At 43.2% G+C, this 21,134-nt stretch overlaps 1 protein-coding gene across 4 annotated transcripts in view; it reads left to right on the plus strand.

Annotated features, from left to right (window-relative positions):
• The window catches only part of LOC140134961 (carotenoid-cleaving dioxygenase, mitochondrial-like), a 42,257-nt gene that overhangs the window by 13,725 nt on the left and 7,398 nt on the right, over positions 1-21,134 (plus strand). For all 4 annotated transcript variants that reach the window (XM_072155812.1, XM_072155813.1, XM_072155811.1 and 1 more), the window contains exons 2-7: positions 11,127-11,328; positions 12,954-13,165; positions 14,200-14,315; positions 16,101-16,203; positions 18,443-18,565; positions 20,536-20,696. In XM_072155812.1, coding sequence (XP_072011913.1) covers positions 11,127-11,328; positions 12,954-13,165; positions 14,200-14,315; positions 16,101-16,203; positions 18,443-18,565; positions 20,536-20,696 — 917 coding nt within the window. The remainder of the gene's footprint in view (positions 1-11,126; positions 11,329-12,953; positions 13,166-14,199; positions 14,316-16,100; positions 16,204-18,442; positions 18,566-20,535; positions 20,697-21,134) is intronic.

The raw sequence follows: 21,134 nt of genomic DNA on the forward strand, positions 1-21,134 counted from the left end.
CCTATACAGCCTTGGGTATAATAGTATACCCCTTACATCCCTAAGTTCTGGTTGACTTTCATCTCCATCCATATAGTTCTATTAGTCATAGATACCACCTATCCTAACCCTGGGGGTTCTGCATCCAATCAGTGTCTAGCTATACTTTTCCTGACCTGGTAGAGAAATGTTACCACAAGCAAACGTTCATTTTGGGTCCCCTGCTGTCCATCCACACAGCTCAACAAACCAACCTCAGGATAATGAGGAAGCCTTATTTTACACCGCCTATCTATTAAATCTTCTGCCTAACACTATTATTCAAATAGTTTTTAGTGTTTAGCCAAAATTATTTACATTTAGGCTTGGTCCACATTTCATTTTGTCATACGTTGTAAGGATAAGTTGGGTGGATTGTTATTACGTGTGGCACTGGAAAGAATTTCAGTAGAAAATCAGTCTCCAAACTGCCGGAGATAATGATGCATTATGAAGCAAACATACCTTGAGAATGCTGTAGCTACACTGATGCAGAAACATATCTTGTTTAACCCTGTGCTGACTGGTAGCTGATAAAACAGATATAACATTATGATAATGAAGCTCTGTCGCTTATATGGCTGTCGCTTATATGTGCTTCTCCTAGCACATGAGTTTTTCATTGCAGTAGAGGATGTTGTAATCCATGAGTTGTGCCTCAAGGCAGAATAATCAATTGCTCCACCACCCCCAGTTGCTGTGTATGAGTGATCCAGCTTAGGCTATATTCACACTGCCGTTGCCCGCCCGTACCATAGCGGGCATCGGCAGTGCATGGGGAGAGGAGGAGGAGGTGAGCGCAGATAACACCAAACCCCCCCTCCCCCCCGCTCTCCATAGGAAGTAATGGCTCACGGGTCCTATCTTTTTCCGGGTACGGAGCGGTACGGTGCCGCACATGTGCTGCACCGAACCGCTCCCGTAGGGCGCCATGCGCCCATTGACGTCTATGGTGGACGTATATCGGCCGTATATACGTCCTCCATACATTAGTGTGAATGTAGCCTTAGGTTGATTCGTTATGTCTTGACTCATTTGTAATTACAGGCTCCCATTAGTAATGTGTTTATGCCAGCCGGCCTGACCCAACTTTCCCAGGGTCCTGATGATATAATTGTTTTTTTGCAAAACTAATCAGCTCAGGGATTGAACAAGATATGTTCCTGCATCAGTGTACCTACAGCATTCTCAAGGTATGTTTGCTTCATAATGCATCAAATAAAATGGTAGGTTTCCTTTAAAGTGAACGATTGATGCAGGAGGAGAGGACTTTGCAGAGGAAGGGATTATTTAACAAAAGAAAGATATTTAACAAAGTTTCTTTATGTTTACTTAGTATACTTACATTATTCTAAATTATTAGTCACTTTTTAAACAAGCATAACCTTGGTGAACCTAATAGGTGACATAGAATGTGACCTGTAAGTTATCATATCGCCGGATCATGCTGTGTCTTTGTGCATGTGGTTTGCTTTGGCTTGGTTCCATGCTTTGCTGCTGATCGGTTGAGAATAATGGATGAACAGAAGGATCACACAGCGATCACATTGCAGATTAATGTCTCGCAAATAATAGGTAATGAAAATCCTGCTACATCCCGAGCTTAGATGGGCAAGGTAGTTTGAGGATAAGTACACACCTGCAGAATAATAAAGTGGGTACAACTATCCAATCTATAATCTTTTGATACTGAATAAGTGGAACATTATATGTAGTGAATATATATGTATATGTATATATGTGTGTGTGTATATATATTATGTGTGTATATATATGTGTGTGTATATATATATATATATATATATATATATATATATATATATATATATATATATATATATATATATATATAGTGCAGAGAGAAGGATATGGCAGGCTACTACGTTTCTTCCACTTGTATCGTGCACCTGGACAACTATAGCGTCTGCAATATACACTAGGCGGTGCGCTCCGGCTTTTGCATGACAGCTTGACAGCGTAGTAAACATGAACCAAGAAAGGAAGAATAGTCGGGTCACTCACCAAACAACGTGTAGATTTATTGAAGTCGGTTGAAGCAGGTAGAGAGTTACCGGACACGCCACAAACGACGGACCGTTTCGCGCAACAAGCGCTTTTTCAGGTCTGTGACATCATACGGTGGGCAGGACTTCTGCTTATAAGCAGGTTCCGGCTTCGTAACCATAGATACTGTGAATACAACTATCACCATATGCTCTTAAAATCAGTAACTGCATACACACTAATATGCTTTATATTCCTTAGCTTAACGCACTCATGGATTCTGACTCAAGCATGTTCTGCTACAAAAATACATTTAATTCATTACGATCATTTAGCCCTAATGGACCCATCGCCTTTGTGCGCATGATCCATTTTGCTTCGCATCTGAGGATTTCCTTATTCCTATCTCCTCCCGCTGGGTTGACATTAACCTTTTCTATGCCTGCGAATTTCAGTACCTCAGAACAGCCTGATTCCAGGACAGAGAGAATACATGGCTCGATCAGCATATCCCGCACGGCAACTTCAAATGTAGACAGTGCAACTACTGCAACTTTAATCTTGGTACAAAAAAAGTTACTATGGGAGACATTAACCATACAGTTAAGCACTTTATAAATTGTAAGACACAATATGTAGTATATGTAATCATTTGTCCGTGCCGCAGATTTTATATAGGCAAAACAATCCGACACCTACATACCCGTTTCCGGGAACATCTCAGTTCCATAAGAACGGGACACGGGTCACCAAGATTAATCGAACATGTGAGAAGCGCCCATTCAGGCTGTTCTGAGGTACTGAAATTCGCAGGCATAGAAAAGGTTAATGTCAACCCAGCGGGAGGAGATAGGAATAAGGAACTCCTCAGATGCGAAGCAAAATGGATCATGCGCACAAAGGCGATGGGTCCATTAGGGCTAAATGATCGTAATGAATTAAATGTATTTTTGTAGCAGAACATGCTTGAGTCAGAATCCATGCGTGCGTTAAGCTAAGGAATATAAAGCATATTAGTGTGTATGCAGTTACTGATTTTAAGAGCATATGGTGATAGTTGTATTCACAGTATCTATGGTTACGAAGCCGGAACCTGCTTATAAGCAGAAGTCCTGCCCAGCGTATGATGTCACAGACCTGAAAAAGCGCTTGTTGCGCGAAACGGTCCGTCGTTTGTGGCATGTCCGGTAACTCTCTACCTGCTTCAACCGACTTCAATAAATCTACACGTTGTTTGGTGAGTGACCCGACTATTCTTCCTTTCTTGGTTCATATATATATATATATATATATATATATATCTCAATCACTCACCAGCCACTTTATTAGGTACACCTGTCCAACTGCTCGTTAACACTTAATTTCTAATCAGCCAATCACATGGAGGCAACTAGGGTTTACAGAGAATGGTCTGAAAAAGAAAAACCATCCAGTGAGCGGCAGTTCTGTGGGCGGAAATGCCTTGTTGATGCCAGAGGTCAGAGGAGAATGGGCAGACTGGTTCGAGCTGATAGAAAGGCAACAGTGACTCAAATCGCCACCCGTTACAACCAAGGTAGGCAGAAGAGCATCTCTGAACGCACAGTACGTCGAACTTTGAGGCAGATGGGCTACAGCAGCAGAAGACCACACCGGGTGCCACTCCTTTCAGCTAAGAACAGGAAACTGAGGCTACAATTTGCATAAGCTCATCGAAATTGTACAGTAGAAGATTGGAAAAACGTTGCCTGGTCTGATGAGTCTCGATTTCTGCTGCGACATTCGGATGGTAGGGTCAGAATTTGGCGTCAACAACATGAAAGCATGGATCCATCCTGCCTTGTATCAACGGTTCAGGTTGGTGGTGGTGGTGTCATGGTGTGGGGAATGTTTTCTTGGCACTCTTTGGGTCCCTTGGTACCAATTGAGCATCGTTGCCACGCCACAGCCTACCTGAGTATTGTTGCTGACTATGTCCATCCCTTTATGAGCACAATGTACCCTGTAACATCTGATGGCTACTTTCAGCAGGATAATGCGCCATGTCATAAAGCTGGAATCATCTCAGACTGGTTTCTTGAACATGACAATGAGGTCACTGGACTCAAATGGCCTCCACAGTCACCAGATCTCAATCCAATAGAGCATCTTTGGGATGTGGTGGAACGGGAGATTCGCATCATGGATGTGCAGCCGACAAATCTGCGGCAACTGTGTGATGCCATCATGTCAATATGGACCAAAATCTCTGAGGAATGCTTCCAGCACCTTGTTGAATCTATTCCACAAAGAATTGAGGCAGTTCTGAAGGCAAAAGGGGGTCCAACCCGTTACTAGCATGGTGTACCTAATAAAGTGGCCGGTGAGTGTATATGCGGTCCCCTACTTAAGAGCACTCGACTTACATACGACCCCTAGTTACAAATGGACCTCTGGATATTGGTAATTTATTGTACTTTAATCCTAGGCTACAATGATCAGCTGTAGCAGTTATCAAATGTGTCTGTAATGAAGCTTTAGTGTTAATATTGTTTCTTATGACAACCCAACATTTTTAAAATCCAATTGTCACAGAGATAAAAAAAAGTTCTGGCTGGGATTACAATGATAAAATATACAGTTCCGACTTACATACAAACTCAACTTAAGAACAAACCTAAAGACCCTATCTTGTATGTAACCCGGGGACTGCCTGTATATATATATATATATATATATATATATATATATATATATATATTGTAAGGGATTAGCTCCAGGGATCGTCGTCTCCTAAGCAGACGACCAGCACACACAGGGAATTCACACAATGTGAGTAAGGTTAAGACTGGCCTCAGCCAGCTTTATTTGGCAGTACACAAACACAAAACATAAAAATAATACCTAAGCCTCTCCGGCACTAACTAAACATCGAGGTTCCCTACCTCACCAGGTGCTGGCCTACTGCCAGCCACCCCAAAAACACAGCAACAGTTCACTGCCACCGCTCCACAGGCCTTTGCCGTCGCCTGTCTCTTCCCCAGGGTGGAGCCCAGTGTGAAGTCTGCCCCATGTATTAGTGCAGCCCCTCCAGCTGAAAACTAATCAACTTAATTAGACAGACCCAACTTTTCCAGGTCTGTCTTCTACTCAGCTTTTCATAAGGCAAAATGCACATTTTATGCCCAAAAGCTTCTCTAGTGGCAGCCACCCTGCCACATATCCTCCCCCTGTGATCAAGGCCGTAGGCCTGATCAATAAGCTTAATTCTCCCTCCGGGGTCAAAGCTCCTATATTGGGGTCTAATCCCTACGGTTCCTAGAAGCACTGTAGAGACCCTACTATCTACTACATCTTCTATACCTGGAAAATGACAGCTTTTTTCCTTAACTGCAGGAGACACAGACTGCTCAAAATTAGTCCCAGCATCTCTTCCTTCACACAACTGATCATCTTCAATCATGTCTCTATTAACAATGATAGATTTTCTTCTCCTCTTTCTCTTGCCTTTTACTGGAGACTCCACATACCCCTCAGGGCTTGGCATGGTTAGGCCCCATCTCTTCATCACCTTGTGGATGCCGTCACACCGGTTACCATCCACTGAGGCATATGCACTGTGCTTATTTCCCTTAGCATTGCACACGACACGCACGGGTTTGCCCGTTTTCCAGTCTTCAGCTTCGGCACCTTCTTTGGCATTGAAGGGGGCATTACCGTTCAGAACCAGGGCACGATTCACATTGGTGAGCTTCTGGTCACATGTCTGCAAAGCTGTGCGCTTGCTACCTCTGAGGTCACAACCTCCGCTCTCGGTGTAGGTGAAACTCATCTCAACATCAGCATCATCCTCATCACTTCCAGCTAACACTTCGGACTTCGGACCCAAGTCCTGGCATGGACTTTCCACAATGGCAGCCTTAAGCTCTTCATGGCTTGCACTAGGTTCCTGGCTGACCTCTTCCTCGGTCAGTCCTTCATACGCCTTGCTGGCCAACACCTCAGTCTTCACCGAGTCTTTCCTGTGTAGGAATTCTGAGGGCTCTGTTGACATTATATCAGACACCGTCTCCTCACATCCACTGCAGTCATCACCCGGTATATCTTCAAGGCACTTCTCACCATCCAGACCATCTTCACTTTCGCTCTTCAGATGATCAGGCAGATCTACCGTTGGGTGCAGCTGTGCTGGAGTCTCTGTAGGGCCCATCTGGGTATTCTTCCACTTGCCCAGAGAATGCTGGCATGCACTATGACAGAGACGAGACGACAGAGCTTCCACACGTACACAGCAACTCGGCTGGTCCCTTTGTTGTAGACTTGGCGCCACTTCAACCTTCTCCACAGGTTCAGCAGGCTGAGACAGCTCTTCACCTGTCTTCGGGAGGTAACCATCAACCCATTCTTCGGATTTTCCCAAGACTGTATTCAGGCTACTGGTTATAAGCGATCCCACTTGGGTGGCCATCACGGTTGAGACTACAGACTTAGTCACACCCACACCGCCTTGTCCTGCACCAGCTTCCCAGCCCAATATACCGGACATCGCACCTGTAATAGTGTCTCGGGCACCAGTCACTGTATTTGTCTTCAATACGGCTTTTCCAGTTGGCTGCTGAAGAAAAGCCAGGTTGGACTCCTGTTTCCCCAAACCTTTGCAAGCAAAGTAATTACTTCTGGCAACCGGTGGCTCCAGAATGCCTATGAGAGGCCTTGATCCAGTCACTGTAACGTCAGTCAAGGGCTTCTCCTCCTTCTCAGCAACATCACGATCACTGCGGATGCATGGGCGACCTTCCCTCACAGAGTTGTAGACTGCACTCACCACACTGCAGGCAGAACTACCAAAGGGCTGGTGCATCACATGTTCCACCACCTTCTGGGGATCTGGGGTCCCCTCATCCGTAGGTGTATGATTAAGAGTGGCGCTTCCACCCTGTTCACACCCAATTTCAGTCAGCACGCCATCATGCGTATTCTGCGGTTCATCAGCAGGTGTACAGGGGTCTGGTTTACGCCTGGTCTCCTTCCTAGGACACTTCTGGTGCCACATCACGACAGAACACACCTGGAGGTCGGCATCACCATTTTGGCACTTTCTTTTGTTCCCCAAACACGTACACATGTGAACCTCCCATTCACTTTTCTTTGCAAACACTGTATCACAGAAAGGACAGTACGAGATATCAATCTTCAACTCATGTTTCTGTAATATATGTCTCTTTAGGTCATCTTTTCTTCTATAAGACACGTGACAATTGTAGCATTTATACCAGTTATTCCGTAAACCAGTATTCACATGACGCTTCAGTTTATTGATGCTTCTTCTGGCCTTGTTCACACACGAACTCAGTACATCAATCTCCTCAGAAGCCTCAGGTGTATCAGATGTCTGGTTTCCCCCTGACATTTCCTGAACACTGATGTGAGACTCCTCCACAGGTGACTGACACAGGCTATCCTCACCTCCTGCAGGTTCTGAGCGAGTAGCTGCTTCTCTAGGGCTCTGTTCACACTCACTGTTTGTGTAACTCTGGGCTGAAGGGAAACCACTAACAATCAGGATCTCATTATCTTCACCTGCCCTTGCTATGGCGGTATCCCTATCTGAACTGCCATTAGCTACATTACACATCTCAGGCTCGCTACCTGTGTCATTACAACTCACAACCTCTAGGGGCACCTCTGAGCTAACTCTCTCAGTATCTAGGGCTGCACCTAGTTCACATTCTGCATAATTCTGAACAGACATTGTAACGCTATCAGATGTTATCGGCATTGCAGAATTGTCACATGTTACAGGTAGTGTCATATAATCACAGTTAACACTATAATCACAGGTTAGAGGCAGATTATGCACAACATTACACTTTTCTGGTTTAACTTCAGAAATTAAGGCATCACAAATATTATCATCATCACATAGTCCATCAGACTTTATCAGTCTCAGTGGCAGAGTCTCCTTCTGTGGGATCAAGACCCCTTGGTCACAGTTCAGACTGCAAACTGTTGAGACTCCACCCACCATCACCTCAGGTCGCTGAGACTTCTCCAGATCGTCCTTTGGGGAGATTGGGACTGTACCCGATGTCAGAGGGGTCTCCCAGGAAAAGCAGCTATTCCCACTACTTGGAATACTTTCCCACAAGTCCCAGAAAAAAGGGAGGTTTTTCCCCAGGATGAACTCCACCTCCAGATCTGCACAAATCTCCAGCTTATGTGTCACAATCGCAATATCACTTTCAAAGTCAATCGAGACAGTCTTACCCTTCCCTGGCTGGTACTTCAGGAACAATAAGATGTCCGGATTAACTCTGGAGACATCCTGAGAACAGTCCAGTTCCACCATCAGCGGGATTCCACCCACTATCATCTCACAGGTCTTGACTGGCAACTTCTCTGGTCTCCTGACCAGAGGACAATGAGGTGCACTGACCTCACATGGCACAGCCGCACGCTGTCGCCGTTGGTTGCCCCTAGCAACCACATCTTTGCGCTGCTGCATACACGTTGCAACACGTGGCCACTTGGCCGCAGGACATTCCGCCACACACCGGTTCATCCGTAGACATCTGCAAAGCTGCTCCCGTCGGTTGCCCCCGGCAACGGCACATAGCAACCTCTCCTCAGGAACTGCAGACCGATCACAGACATCTCGAACCATCGGCTGGGATCCGCTCGCCTTGGCAGTTGGGGTCTCCATAACCCGAATGGCTTCTGGCATTCCAAGGTCCTCCCACATCATCTGCCGGCAGCGTCTCTGGAACTCATCCATCGGACCCATGGCGATTACTCCCACAGCAAACAAGCAGTCTCTGTATATCTCTCACACCAAGACAAATCTTCCCGTGACCACAGCGCCTCCAGCAGCAGGAACAACAGTCTCTCACATGAGGGTTACTGGCCCTTTAAATCTCGCTGTGTGTGCTGATTTCCATGCCACAGCATACCGCCACCATATGTAGGAGATTAGCTCCGGGGATCGTCGTCTCCTAAGCAGACGACCAGCACACACAGGGAATTCACACAATGTGAGTAAGGTTAAGACTGGCCTCAGCCAGCTTTATTTGGCAGTACACAAACACAAAACATAAAAATAATACCTAAGCCTCTCCGGCACTAACTAAACATCGAGGTTCCCTACCTCACCAGGTGCTGGCCTACTGCCAGCCACCCCAAAAACACAGCAACAGTTCACTGCCACCGCTCCACAGGCCTTTGCCGTCGCCTGTCTCTTCCCCAGGGTGGAGCCCAGTGTGAAGTCTGCCCCATGTATTAGTGCAGCCCCTCCAGCTGAAAACTAATCAACTTAATTAGACAGACCCAACTTTTCCAGGTCTGTCTTCTACTCAGCTTTTCATAAGGCAAAATGCACATTTTATGCCCAAAAGCTTCTCTAGTGGCAGCCACCCTGCCACATAATATATATATATATATATATATATATATATATATATATTATATATAATATCCCCATTCTAAAATCATTGCTAGGGCATATAATATCTTTAAAGAAAAATCTGCCATACTGGATCCAGCTTATCTATGCACTAAACCACTGACCGCCATGCAATAATTCATTTGATTGCAATGACCTTTATAATGAAACTGGCTGCTCACATCAGAAATTTGTGGATGTCTTGATATTAGATCTCTTAGATCTTGCCATTCAAATGAACCCACCCAAAGTAAATATTTTATTTAAAAAAAACTATGATTAAATAGCATTGCCCTTATCCCTAAATTCTTCCTTTCCATGGCTGCAATGTTAAAAAAATCAGTTTGAAAATTTATATACAACTCACCAATGATAATAATGGAGTCCTGCATATGCAGTGTTCCCTGGACTGCACTGCCTCCCTAGTCCTGATTGAATGTCACTGCTACCAGTACTTGGGGGCCATCTTCCAATATTCAACTACAGACATATACAGCTCTGTAGGAACTTTGAGACAAAGCTCTGTTACATCATTCAGCAATTCATGTCATGTTACCAGGGTGTTGTCATCTAAAGTCCTTTATACCATCTAGCATTTACAAAATCTACCCTGTGTATGTATCTGATCACATGAAATCACTGCATGTCTCCATAGAGGATGGGGAGAACTAGAAGTCCATGGAGGCTGATGAGATTTCATCTGATCAGATACACACATGGGGTTGATTTTATGGGGATGCGAGAGAAACAATTTTTAGCTAAAAGAATGGTGGGATTCAGTAACTAGGGCTCTATGGAAACCTGTCACTAGTTGTATTTTTGCATTGGTAAATACTGAAGACTTGTGGTGGAAATGGATATACAAGTTAAAGACTAAATACACATTTAAGGGAAATATTTTGATTATTGTATATGTTAAAATTGCGGGTGGCTTTTTCCATGTGCAGAGAAATCACCAGGAAAGCAGTTTCAGGCTTAAGTGTATATGTCTTAAAGGAATTTTACCACTGAAAAGGGGATAACTAGGGGATCAGTGAGCGTCTGACTGCTGGGAACCCCAAAGATCCCATTCTTAGTAGTGGGTGGAGCAGCAGGTTGAGCATGTACCCTGGTGCTCCATTCATTGTCTATGGAAGCAGTCAGAATGGAAGAGCAGGTTGAACATTTGGCCTGCTGTTCCACCCACTAACTGACAATGGGATGCCCATTGCGTCCAATTCTCATGATCGTCAGACACCCCCCGATCAGTGAATTATGTTTCTTTCACGGACACATAAGAAAAAAAAACATTTTGAAGCAGAATCTAAATTTATTGTATAAAGTGAAAAGGTTGGAGAACTCACAGCCGAAGTCAAGCTCTCCCTATTTAATTTCTCAGATTGATGGCCCTTTGTCTAGGGATATAAGTAACTAGTTGTCCAGCATTCTACTGCATTATGTCTATTACAGAGAAAGAAGGATTCTGCGCCAGAGAGCTTGACTTCGGTGCTAAACTCTTTACCTCCATGAGTACAGTTTACTTCTCACTTCAAATAGATTTTCTGGATGATGTCACTACACTGGGCCACGATGGAGACATGATCTGGAAGGTGTAGATTTGCTTGACAAACTACGGGTAGCGGCTTTTTAGGTTGATTACTGCTCACATGGTCTCAGAGCTGATACTATAATATTATATCTAATTCATGATTTATTTTCTTATTTACAGTTCTGAAGAATTTTATTAGAGCAGAGAAAAATCAATTGTGCATTTCCACTGAAGGAGAGAAGGAATACATCGCCCCTCTATTCCAGACCGTGGAGGAGACTCCTCATCCCATCTCCACCAGGATTACAGGGACAATCCCTGGATGGATCACGGGCAGTCTCTTCCGCAATGGACCTGGCAGATTTGAGTTTGGAAATGACAAGTAAGATCTAATACCCTACTTACCCTACATATGTATATGTCATATTATAAAATGTATGGTTCATTATAAAGAGTTATAAATGTCTAAAATAATAATACATTACTAAGACTAGAAAACCTTGTACTGCTCCAGGTATATTACAATTTCTTAGGCTGGATTATATGTATTTTGCGCAATTACTGTAGAAGGTCTAGTCTAACTGTGTCACTCCTGTTAGTTTGCTTGATGTATGCAGGGTCAGACTGACCCAGTGGTGAACTGGTGAATCCATCGTCGAGTCCTGGCACCTGCCACTATATGCATATATGGTTGTCCTTAGGGGCCAAATGGCTAAGTGGCTTTAAGCTGCTCATATGTCCTATTGATAGAGCGTTTGCAGCTTGGCTCATTGCCAGGGTCTTACAATTTAGTGGCACAGGCCGAAAGATAAGTCTGGAATCTATTCCTACATATGGTGCTAGAATCAGCTTCTTGGGGAATGGAGGATGTGTCCCTTCTGCCTGCATTCAATCTACAGTTTTAGGAGGACCTTCAAAGGTCCTGAAATGGCTCTTGTGTAAATGTGCATTGAGAGCAGGAACAGAAGTACGAGGATTTTATGGGCTACCATCCAAACCGCCTATACTATAAAGCACTACTGGCTCAGCTCTAAGGTAGGTAGTGTATATCCACTTACATCTGAATGTAGTGAGAAGGGGTAAAATACTGAAACCCTTAGTTACATAGTTAGGCTCCATGCAACATCTGAATATGGTGGTTGTGAGCTATTTGCAAAACCGGCAGATAGCCTGCGGCTGCAATAAAGGTGCATAATACATGGGCACGGTGCAGGTGTGTCTGAGCCGTGTGGGTTTGCTGCAAAAGGTAGGGCTGGACCTATTCCTGCAATTTGCTGCATGGCCACACTCCCTATGGACCTAAGTTTACTCATATATATACTTGCAGCATTCTTTGAATCTACTTGCAGCAGTATATTTTTCACCACTGCCTCCATTGTAACCTCTGTATTGTATGCCATTCATTTTTTTCTTAATTATTGTTTGTTTTATGTCTTGCATATGACAACTAACATAGTGATGTGGAATTATTTTGTAACTTCAAATACTATTGTTTCCTTATTTTACTATGGATTTATCAATTATTATCACAATGCAGATCTACTTAGGCTGCATTCACACGATCGTAGGGGGACGTATATACGGCTGCAAGCTTGCAGCCTTACATATACGTCCCCCATAGGCCGGTAATGGACACACGTGCGGCACCCCATACACCCCATACACGGGGAAAAGATAGGACATGTCCTATCTTTTGTTAGGGCGCCATGCATCGCATTGGGAGAGGGGAGGGGTCACCCCTCCTCATCTCCATCGGTGTGAACATATGCCCGCTGGGCTGCGGCCTGGTGTGCATACGTTCGTGTGAATGCAGCCTTACTAAAGTAGGAAGATATTTAAGAAGGAAGAAGGCCACAACTTTATATATAAAACAAATATTTATGAATCTCCTCCCATTGTTTTTATTTGTCTCCATTCTTTCTATCAAAATGACATTGTATCCGGATAAGAAGAAGATCCACATGTAGCTTAATATTTGCTGCTGATTTGACTTCATATATTTTCCAGGTTTAACCACTGGTTTGATGGGATGGCTCTTATGCACCAATTCACAATCAAGGATGGAAATGTAACTTACATGAGCAAGTTTCTTCAAAGTGATGCCTACAAGTCAAATGAAAGCGAAAACAGGATTGTGGTTTCTGAATTTGGTACGGTGGCCATGCCGGACCCCTGCAAGAGCATGTTTCAGCGATTTGTTTCCATGTTTGAAATGCCAAGTAAGTAAAATATAATATAAGACACCATTTGAGGAACATGAAACATTCTGTTAAAATCAGCAAACTGTGAGGACAACACTGTCTACACAACCTGATAGGGAGTATGGGTGTCGTAACGCCCCATCTATGAGCCAGTACAAAGATCCTCCTTTTATCAGCGGTTCCTATTTTGGGGACCAGGTCCATTCTCAACCATTCAGTTGAATGATCGGCATCTACTTTGATGTTTAGTGAAAATCTCTAGCAATGACTGTCCCGTCTTCATTCCATATAGGATCATTATGGTAGATGAGTAACACCTCCCCATACAGCAGAGGAAGTGTCAGCACACAGCGGGCAGTGGGTAAAGCTCCTGCACAATGTAAGCTACAGCATGGAGGGGCTTTGGTAAGACACCCCTGAGCCCATTAGGTTCATTTGCATATTCAAAAAGTTGATTTAAGAAGGAAGGAGGCCTTGGGTAGCAAATATAAGAAGATTTATGAGTAAGTGTCCCTGGTTTATCCATGCTTGATATAGATTCTCTTTCAAAAGGTAGGATGATGTCGGAGAAGATAAAACATACTCCTCTTGGTAAAAACAAACTTGTCCTAAAAGTATATAAAACTGATGGAACAATCAGAATAATATGACATTAGATTTCTTTTGGATCAATTAAACATACGGTAAACAAAACTTTAACTGGAAGCACATGAGAACTAGGAGTTAGGACACAGGACATGTGACATGAATATCTATGCAGAAGTTACAGACACATACGTTGTCCTTACTTGCCCTCGGAAAAGAGATTAGGTGACATGTCATTACGATTTTGGAGATGCCAAATATCTATAGGTTTTTATGCTTTATATGACTGGATTTTTTGTTGCTACTTTTTACAAACTTAATGTATTTTATTACTTTGTCACTGTATACATATTGCTGCTTATTTTTGGAGGGATGAGATGCCTTTTTAAAGCGTTTTGGATACATTGGAATTATTGATTGTCTTTCATATTTGTAAAACGTGGTTATTACTTGTTTTCTCTTTTTAGAACCATCTGACAATGGGAACATAAACTTTGTAAAGTACAAGAAGGACTTTTATGTCAGCACAGAAACAAACTTCATACAAAAGGTGGATCTAGCAACATTAGAAACAGCAGAAAAGGTGATATATATTTTTTTTTCATATTTCTACCACATTTGATGTTCCGCTCTTTGTGTTGTGGCCTGCCCCAGGAACTGCCAAACAACTCCTATTCCTCAGGAACACAGCACATTAAATACATTGGTATTTTAAATTCTAGAATAGAAATTGCAATACCAATTATGCAAGGTATGTTGTTACATGTGTCTGTGTCTCTGTCTTCTGCAGTTTCTAGTGTGTGGCTGAGAAAAGCGCCAAATTAAATCCAGCATCTTAAGTCGGAAGTGTGAACAGCTGCCTATTTGCTAGACTGCTGAGTCTCTCTGCAATCCTTGCTCTGAACAAGCAAGGGTTAAAAGACATCTTCCATGAGGATGAAGGATTGTAAACCAAGCACGCTGATATTCTGGTCTGTGCCTTCTCTGGAAGGATCATCTCTTCTTTAAGCTTCCTGCCCTTGTTTTTTTTTTTTTTTTTTAGAAAAAAAGGCTTTAAAGTTATGCAATGAGCCTGTTGGGCTCCAGGCTCTAAAGATATTAATAGAACCAAGAGCCCCTTAGGCTCATTTGCATAATTCTAAAAGCCTTTTTTTTGTAAATACAAGGACATTAGAAGCTAAAAGAAGAGCAGATCCGGACAGAGGCAGCACACACCAGCATGTAAGTGTACTTACTTGGTTTACAATCCTTCATCCTGGTGGAGAGATGCCTTTTAAGACTCTTAGGCCCCTTCCACACTAGCGAGTGTGATGCGATGAACTCGCATCACACTCGCAACGCAAGCTGCCGGGAACGCACGGCCCGAACGCTGCACCGCGGGAGTGAACTCAGCATGTCAGTTCACTCCCGCGGTGCAGCGTTCGGGCCGTGCGTTCCCGGCAGCTTGCGTTGCGAGTGTGATGCGAGTTCATCGCATCACACTCGCTAGTGTGGAAGGGGCCTTACACCTTCAGAGCCCTGCCTCTCTCACTTGGAGCACTGAGATATAAATGCTGTGTGCCCAATCCTCCCTGCTGGTGAAAAAGTTTGTCTGCTAGCTTCCTGTCAGTGATATGTTCTGTTTTTTCAATAATGGCTTATGTTCTTGACTATTCTCCTGTCTATTCAATTTTGTGAAGAACATGTGCCAAAATTCATGAATATGGCGCCCCCTGCACACTACACAGGCAAACTGCACATAGTGTAGTTTGCACTGTTTTTAGTAAATGTGGCCCAATGACCTTGTCCGTGTCCTACTCTTATATATGTAACTTTAAATAGAGCACATTCTAATTGCTATTATGATACACTATAATACTTCTCTACTTCTGTACTGTACCTGTAAGTCCTAAGATGACCTCCTAGATTGTATTAGTAACCATCAACAACTCACAATTATGTTTCAGTTTTGCAGTAAGGGGTAACGGGAATAACCTTAGAAATCATTTATCATTGTAGGGTTGACCACAGGTTTAAGTTCCCCAGTATCAATTGGAAGGGCAATCTTTCCTCCCCTCTACCAAGCTTTGACTTTTGATCACAACTACTGCAGATATTTTGCTGCTTATTTCTTACTAAGGTGTGATCAAGAAATCAATAAACTTTGACACATCCATAAACCCAGCAACGTGGGTCTCAGATGCCCTCACTAGGCGTGTACCATGACCATCGCTTTTGATCTAGTTTGAGATGGACCGTCTTCCATTGATGTTGATCAGTCAAGTCAGATGTCAGGAAGGAATTACCATTGACTACTTTTATGTCACATTGCTTTTCAAGTGATTAAGAGATAATGAAACATCATTAACAGGATAACATTACTTTTAAGGTTGACTGGAGTAAGTATATTGCTGTGAACGGGGCAACGGCTCATCCTCATTACGACCCGGATGGGACTACATACAACATGGGCAATTCCTATGGGAAACAGGGTAAGACCATCACTAGGCTCAATGTTGATGAATAGTTGTTTGAGTGGACAATCTATCGATAAGGAAAGATTTTACAGAATTTTTGTTGCCTGAAGAATAACTGCTTGAGGAGATGTGATTGGTTCTCCTTAACCTACTAAGGGTCGCCTGCTCTCTAAAATGCAGCTCCTGAGGTTGGAGCAAATGAGAGTGAAGTAACTTCTGCTTCTGCAATTTATCACTGCAGAGAAGGGGGTCATTTATCTTTCATCAGGACATTATTTTATTTTTATTCCCAGATTTTGGACTTGTTTGTTTTATCATAAAAAAATAAAGTTGCAGAAAAGTCACATAGTCTTAAGCTACCGGTACCATTCCATTACCTATTTCTGCTCAGAACAGATCTCATCTTGCTGTTATCTTCCTGTGGATAGAAATTTGCCTGGGACACCTGGGACACCCAGTTTTTACCAGAGACCACCACAAAGCAGGTTGGACTTGTTGGGGTGTGGTGCCAACTTGTCTTTCCATAGGCGCGACTATGTCCGCAGTGGCAGCCAAGGTGAGGTACAGAATCATAAGGCAAACTCGTGGTTGGGGACAGGCAAGAGGTTAAGACAGGCAGCAAAGGATCGTAGTCTGGACGTAGAGGAAGGTCAGAATGGGATCAGAGTAATAACAGAATTGGGGTCACAACGGAGATTCAGAAATCCACGTGGAACAGGTTTCTCTGAGGCAGTAGGCACAAAGATCACGCAGGGTGTGCAGGTAGAGGCAGAATTAAATAGAATTCTGAGAAATGGCCAGCGCCAATCAACAGTGCCCTGGCCCTTAAAATTTTTCTAAGCCAGCGGGCGCGCGTGCCCTAGGAGACCAGGGTGTTCGCGCACGGCCCACGGACCGGAAACAGGTGAGCAGCGCAGGCGCCAGCGAGTACGGAGGGGCATGAGTAAACCCGTTACAATATCACACAGGTGCACGGCTCATTATATCACACAGCTGTAATTACTTTCTGTGATATAACGAGCTGTGCACCTGTGGGACATCACATGGCCAGGCACCTGGGTTTATCCACAGGCAGCAAACAATGAAGCTTTCTATAGAATGACAGCAAGCGGAGATCTAGAAAGCGGTGATGAATTGAAACAAAATGTATACTGGAAAAATTAATAACTTTTCATTAACAATAATATTTATTTGCTTAAAATGGACAAGCCCTTCCTCTAATGATGGCCATACACATCCCAGTGTATGGAGAAGGCTCGCTGGCTGAGCTCTCTCCATTTACACATATGCCCTTAAAGGGCACCTGTCATCAGGTCTCTGTCACTATTTCTTTCACTACTACCTGTTGGAGCAGCTCACAAGGATCCCATCCCAGCCTTTATCTAGTTATTTCATACATTAATCATTATAAAATCATCTTTTCTTTATTATGTTACGGGGCTGGTCACATGGTCAGAGGCAGTGATGTCACCAGTTACCCCTCCCCTCTCCTCCCCCCTGCACAGGTCTGTGTGTAATGTATAGTAAAGCATTGCTGACATTTTGCATCCTCCTAATACACATGTGTGAGACACAGACATCAGCTACACATGTACCTGACATGTTCTGCTATAACATGGCTGCCTGGAGCTTTTATATCTCTCCTATACACACACACACACAGGCTGCTGGGGGCGCCAGCACCAGGAAGCACATGGAAGAGCCCTTACACCATTATACAGGCTGTCAGTCATGCACAGCGGCTGTACCTCCCACTCATGAATAAGCTGGACACCTTGAATATGCTAATGGCTCATTGGACACCTCACAGGTCATTTGCATACAGCTCTAGTACCTGATTGCTTAAGTTTACAGGCATGTAGAGGGACAATGAAGGGATAGAGGCAATGCTTTCTAATGGCAGTTTATGAAAATATATTTAGTTTAGGGGGGTCATTTTTCTGATGGTTCTCTTTAACCGCAGCAATCGGTGCTGTTACAGATCCTATAGTCCTTGTCCGTTTCACCTTCCATTGTCCACCTTCTTACCCCTATCAAAGGGACAGGCTTTGTTTTATGACACTAAAGACTCCTCTGCATTGTCCTGGAAGTACTGAGGCTCTGATAGATGGACATGTCAAGTCCTCCACCGCTGGTACCCCAAGGCTTGTAGATCTCCTTCTGCTCCACTACACATGGCCATGTGCATTATACTTTCTGCTTAGACAAGACGTGACTAAGAAATGACCTTTACTTCTATTTCTACAATTTGCAGGCACGTTTTACAACATTATTAAGGTGCCGGCACAAGAGGATGAAGATACGCTCCACGGGGCGCAGGTTATTTGTTCTATACCAGCAAGTGACCGCTGGAATCCATCATATTATCACAGTTTTGGTGAGCGCTTTACGAATGTAATGATACTGTATGGTACAAAACTGTGGACAATGTGAATGACGTGGATATTATTAAGCAACAATTACGACTTGTTATCTAAAGTTTTGGGCTGAAATGACCATATACATTAGATGAACTTGGCTGCACTGGATTATTATAGCACATGCTGACCCTGTGTTGTTTATAGGGTTCCTTGTTGAGTAGTAATTGTTTTTTTTTATTCGCCATAAAAGGAACTGACAGATAAGGCTGGAAGTAGCTTATAACTTACTTCATATTAAGAATATATATTCAAGCCAATTTGAGCTAAGAATTCATGTGTGCTTGACTTCTAGAGGAATAACTATTGCCCAGCATTTATGGCCAATAAAAGAACTAGTATATATTTATGTAAAAAAAAAAAGGGATCCAGCGCAAACAATATTCAATTTCTTTATTCTCTGAAAGACTTAGAACATCATTTACAGGCGGTCCCCTACTTAAGAACACTCGACTTACATGCGACCCCTAGTTACAAACGGACCTCTGGATATTGGTAATTTATTGTACTTTAGTCCTAGGCTACAATAAACAAATGTAACAGTTATCACAGGTGTCTGTACTGAAGCTTTAGTGTTAATCCTGATTCTTATGACAACCCAACATTTTTAAAATTCAATTGCCACAGAGACCAAAAAAGTTCTGGCTGGGATTACAATGATAAAATATACAGTTCCGACTTACATACAAATTCAACTTAAGAACAAACCTACAGACCCTATCATGTATGTAACCCGGGGACTGCCTGTACCCGGATACATTGCAGCAGCACAGATCGACGCGTTTCGGTTTCTCAGTATATATTTAGTATATTTTTATACAGCGATAACCAATCTGTTACAAATTTATGTACAGTATTAATATATTAATACTTATATAATATACTGATCATACTAATATAATACACTTATTATACTCCTTGTAATAGTAGAGAAATTAAAGGGGTTGGTTTATTTATCATATGGCGCTCACTGATGTATCAAGAGGTCCTGCGTAGCGGCGATTTTTGACATATGAAAATTTGCCAGTTGCAGCGAATGCGCAGGCGCTGGGAAAGGAACGTCCCGCACCGGCCACTCTCTTCCAGTCAAAACCATCCCCTGGCCGGCCAAGTCACCTCACACTCACACTGGCATGGAGGTAGTGGATCTGGAAAAAAAAAAACGCAAGTGCTCATACTCGGTCAACAATAAGTCATTAAATTCAAGGTTTCCACAGAACAATCTCACCCAGTTCCTTGTTGATTGAAAATTGGAGATTATCTTCTGCAGTTTCTCCTGTCACGCTGCCCGCTTTCTGCATTGGGTCCTGTGGGAGACCCCGCTAAACTCTTGTTCTCGGAGTCGAACACCGGTCCTATATTAGAAAGTCACAGACAGATTTTTTCGTGGTTAGCTAACGTGGTTAGCTTGGTGAACTCCAGTGAACTCCGACGGACTTCAGGCGCACTACCTTAGTGAATCGCCGGAGGACCCGAATAAACCACAGAGAACGACGCGCCGCTGGATCGCGGAATGGGCCGGGTAAGTAAATTTGCCCCATTGTTGCGGAGTATGAGCACTAACATTGTTATTTTTGTGATGTTTTTGGCCAATTTGGGAGGATGCCGAGTTAGTAACTCCTCTGGTATTTAAACCTCCTTTTTCCGGGTAACAAAAAAAAAAAAGATGTTCATGGACAGAGATCACATGACCCTCCATCTGCCGCCATTTTATGGACAGGAATTTCTGGCTGATGAGGTAAAAGACAGGAGGCTTCACTTTACATATCAAGAAAGTGGAGCAGAACTTTTAGTAGATGTATATTGGTAAATTACCTAATATACTGCCCCCCACATTTACACACACATTACAAAAACATGCGGTAAGGCTAGCCAACCCTTTTAAGATAAATTGTACAAATTGATACATGTTTTGTCTGTTTTCCCCCAGGAATGACTGAAAACTACATTGTGTTTATAGAACAGCCAATTAAGTTGAATATAACAAAAATTCTTACATGCAACATAACGGGGTCACCGATATCTAAATGCATGCATTGGGATCCCAGATGTGACACAGTTTTTCATGTGGCAAGTAAACACACAGGAGAGGTAAGTCTACAAATGGTCACAAATAAATAAGTGCCTATTTTTTGGACATTGGATGTAGTGCAATGTAATTATAATACATGGCCTCGCAAAAGTATCCCCCCCTTGAACTTTTCTACCTTTTGACACATTTCAGGCTTCAAACATAAAGATATTAAATTTTAATTATTTGGTGAAGAATCAACAACAAGTGGGACACAATTGTGGAGTGGAACATTTTTTGGATATTTTAGACTGAAACGTGGGGCATGCAATATTATTTGCCCCTAAAGTTAATACTCTGTAGCGCCACCTTTTGATGCGATTACAGCTGCAGATCACTTGGGGTATCAGGTCTCTATCAGATTGGTACATCGAGAAATTCTTGACCATCCTTCCTAGGAAAACAGCTGGAGCTCAGTGAGGTTGGATGGAGAGCGTTTGTGAACAGTAGTTTTCAGC

The sequence above is a fragment of the Engystomops pustulosus genome, chromosome 6, assembly GCF_040894005.1.
Source record: "Engystomops pustulosus chromosome 6, aEngPut4.maternal, whole genome shotgun sequence".
Classification (NCBI taxonomy): domain Eukaryota; kingdom Metazoa; phylum Chordata; class Amphibia; order Anura; family Leptodactylidae; genus Engystomops; species Engystomops pustulosus.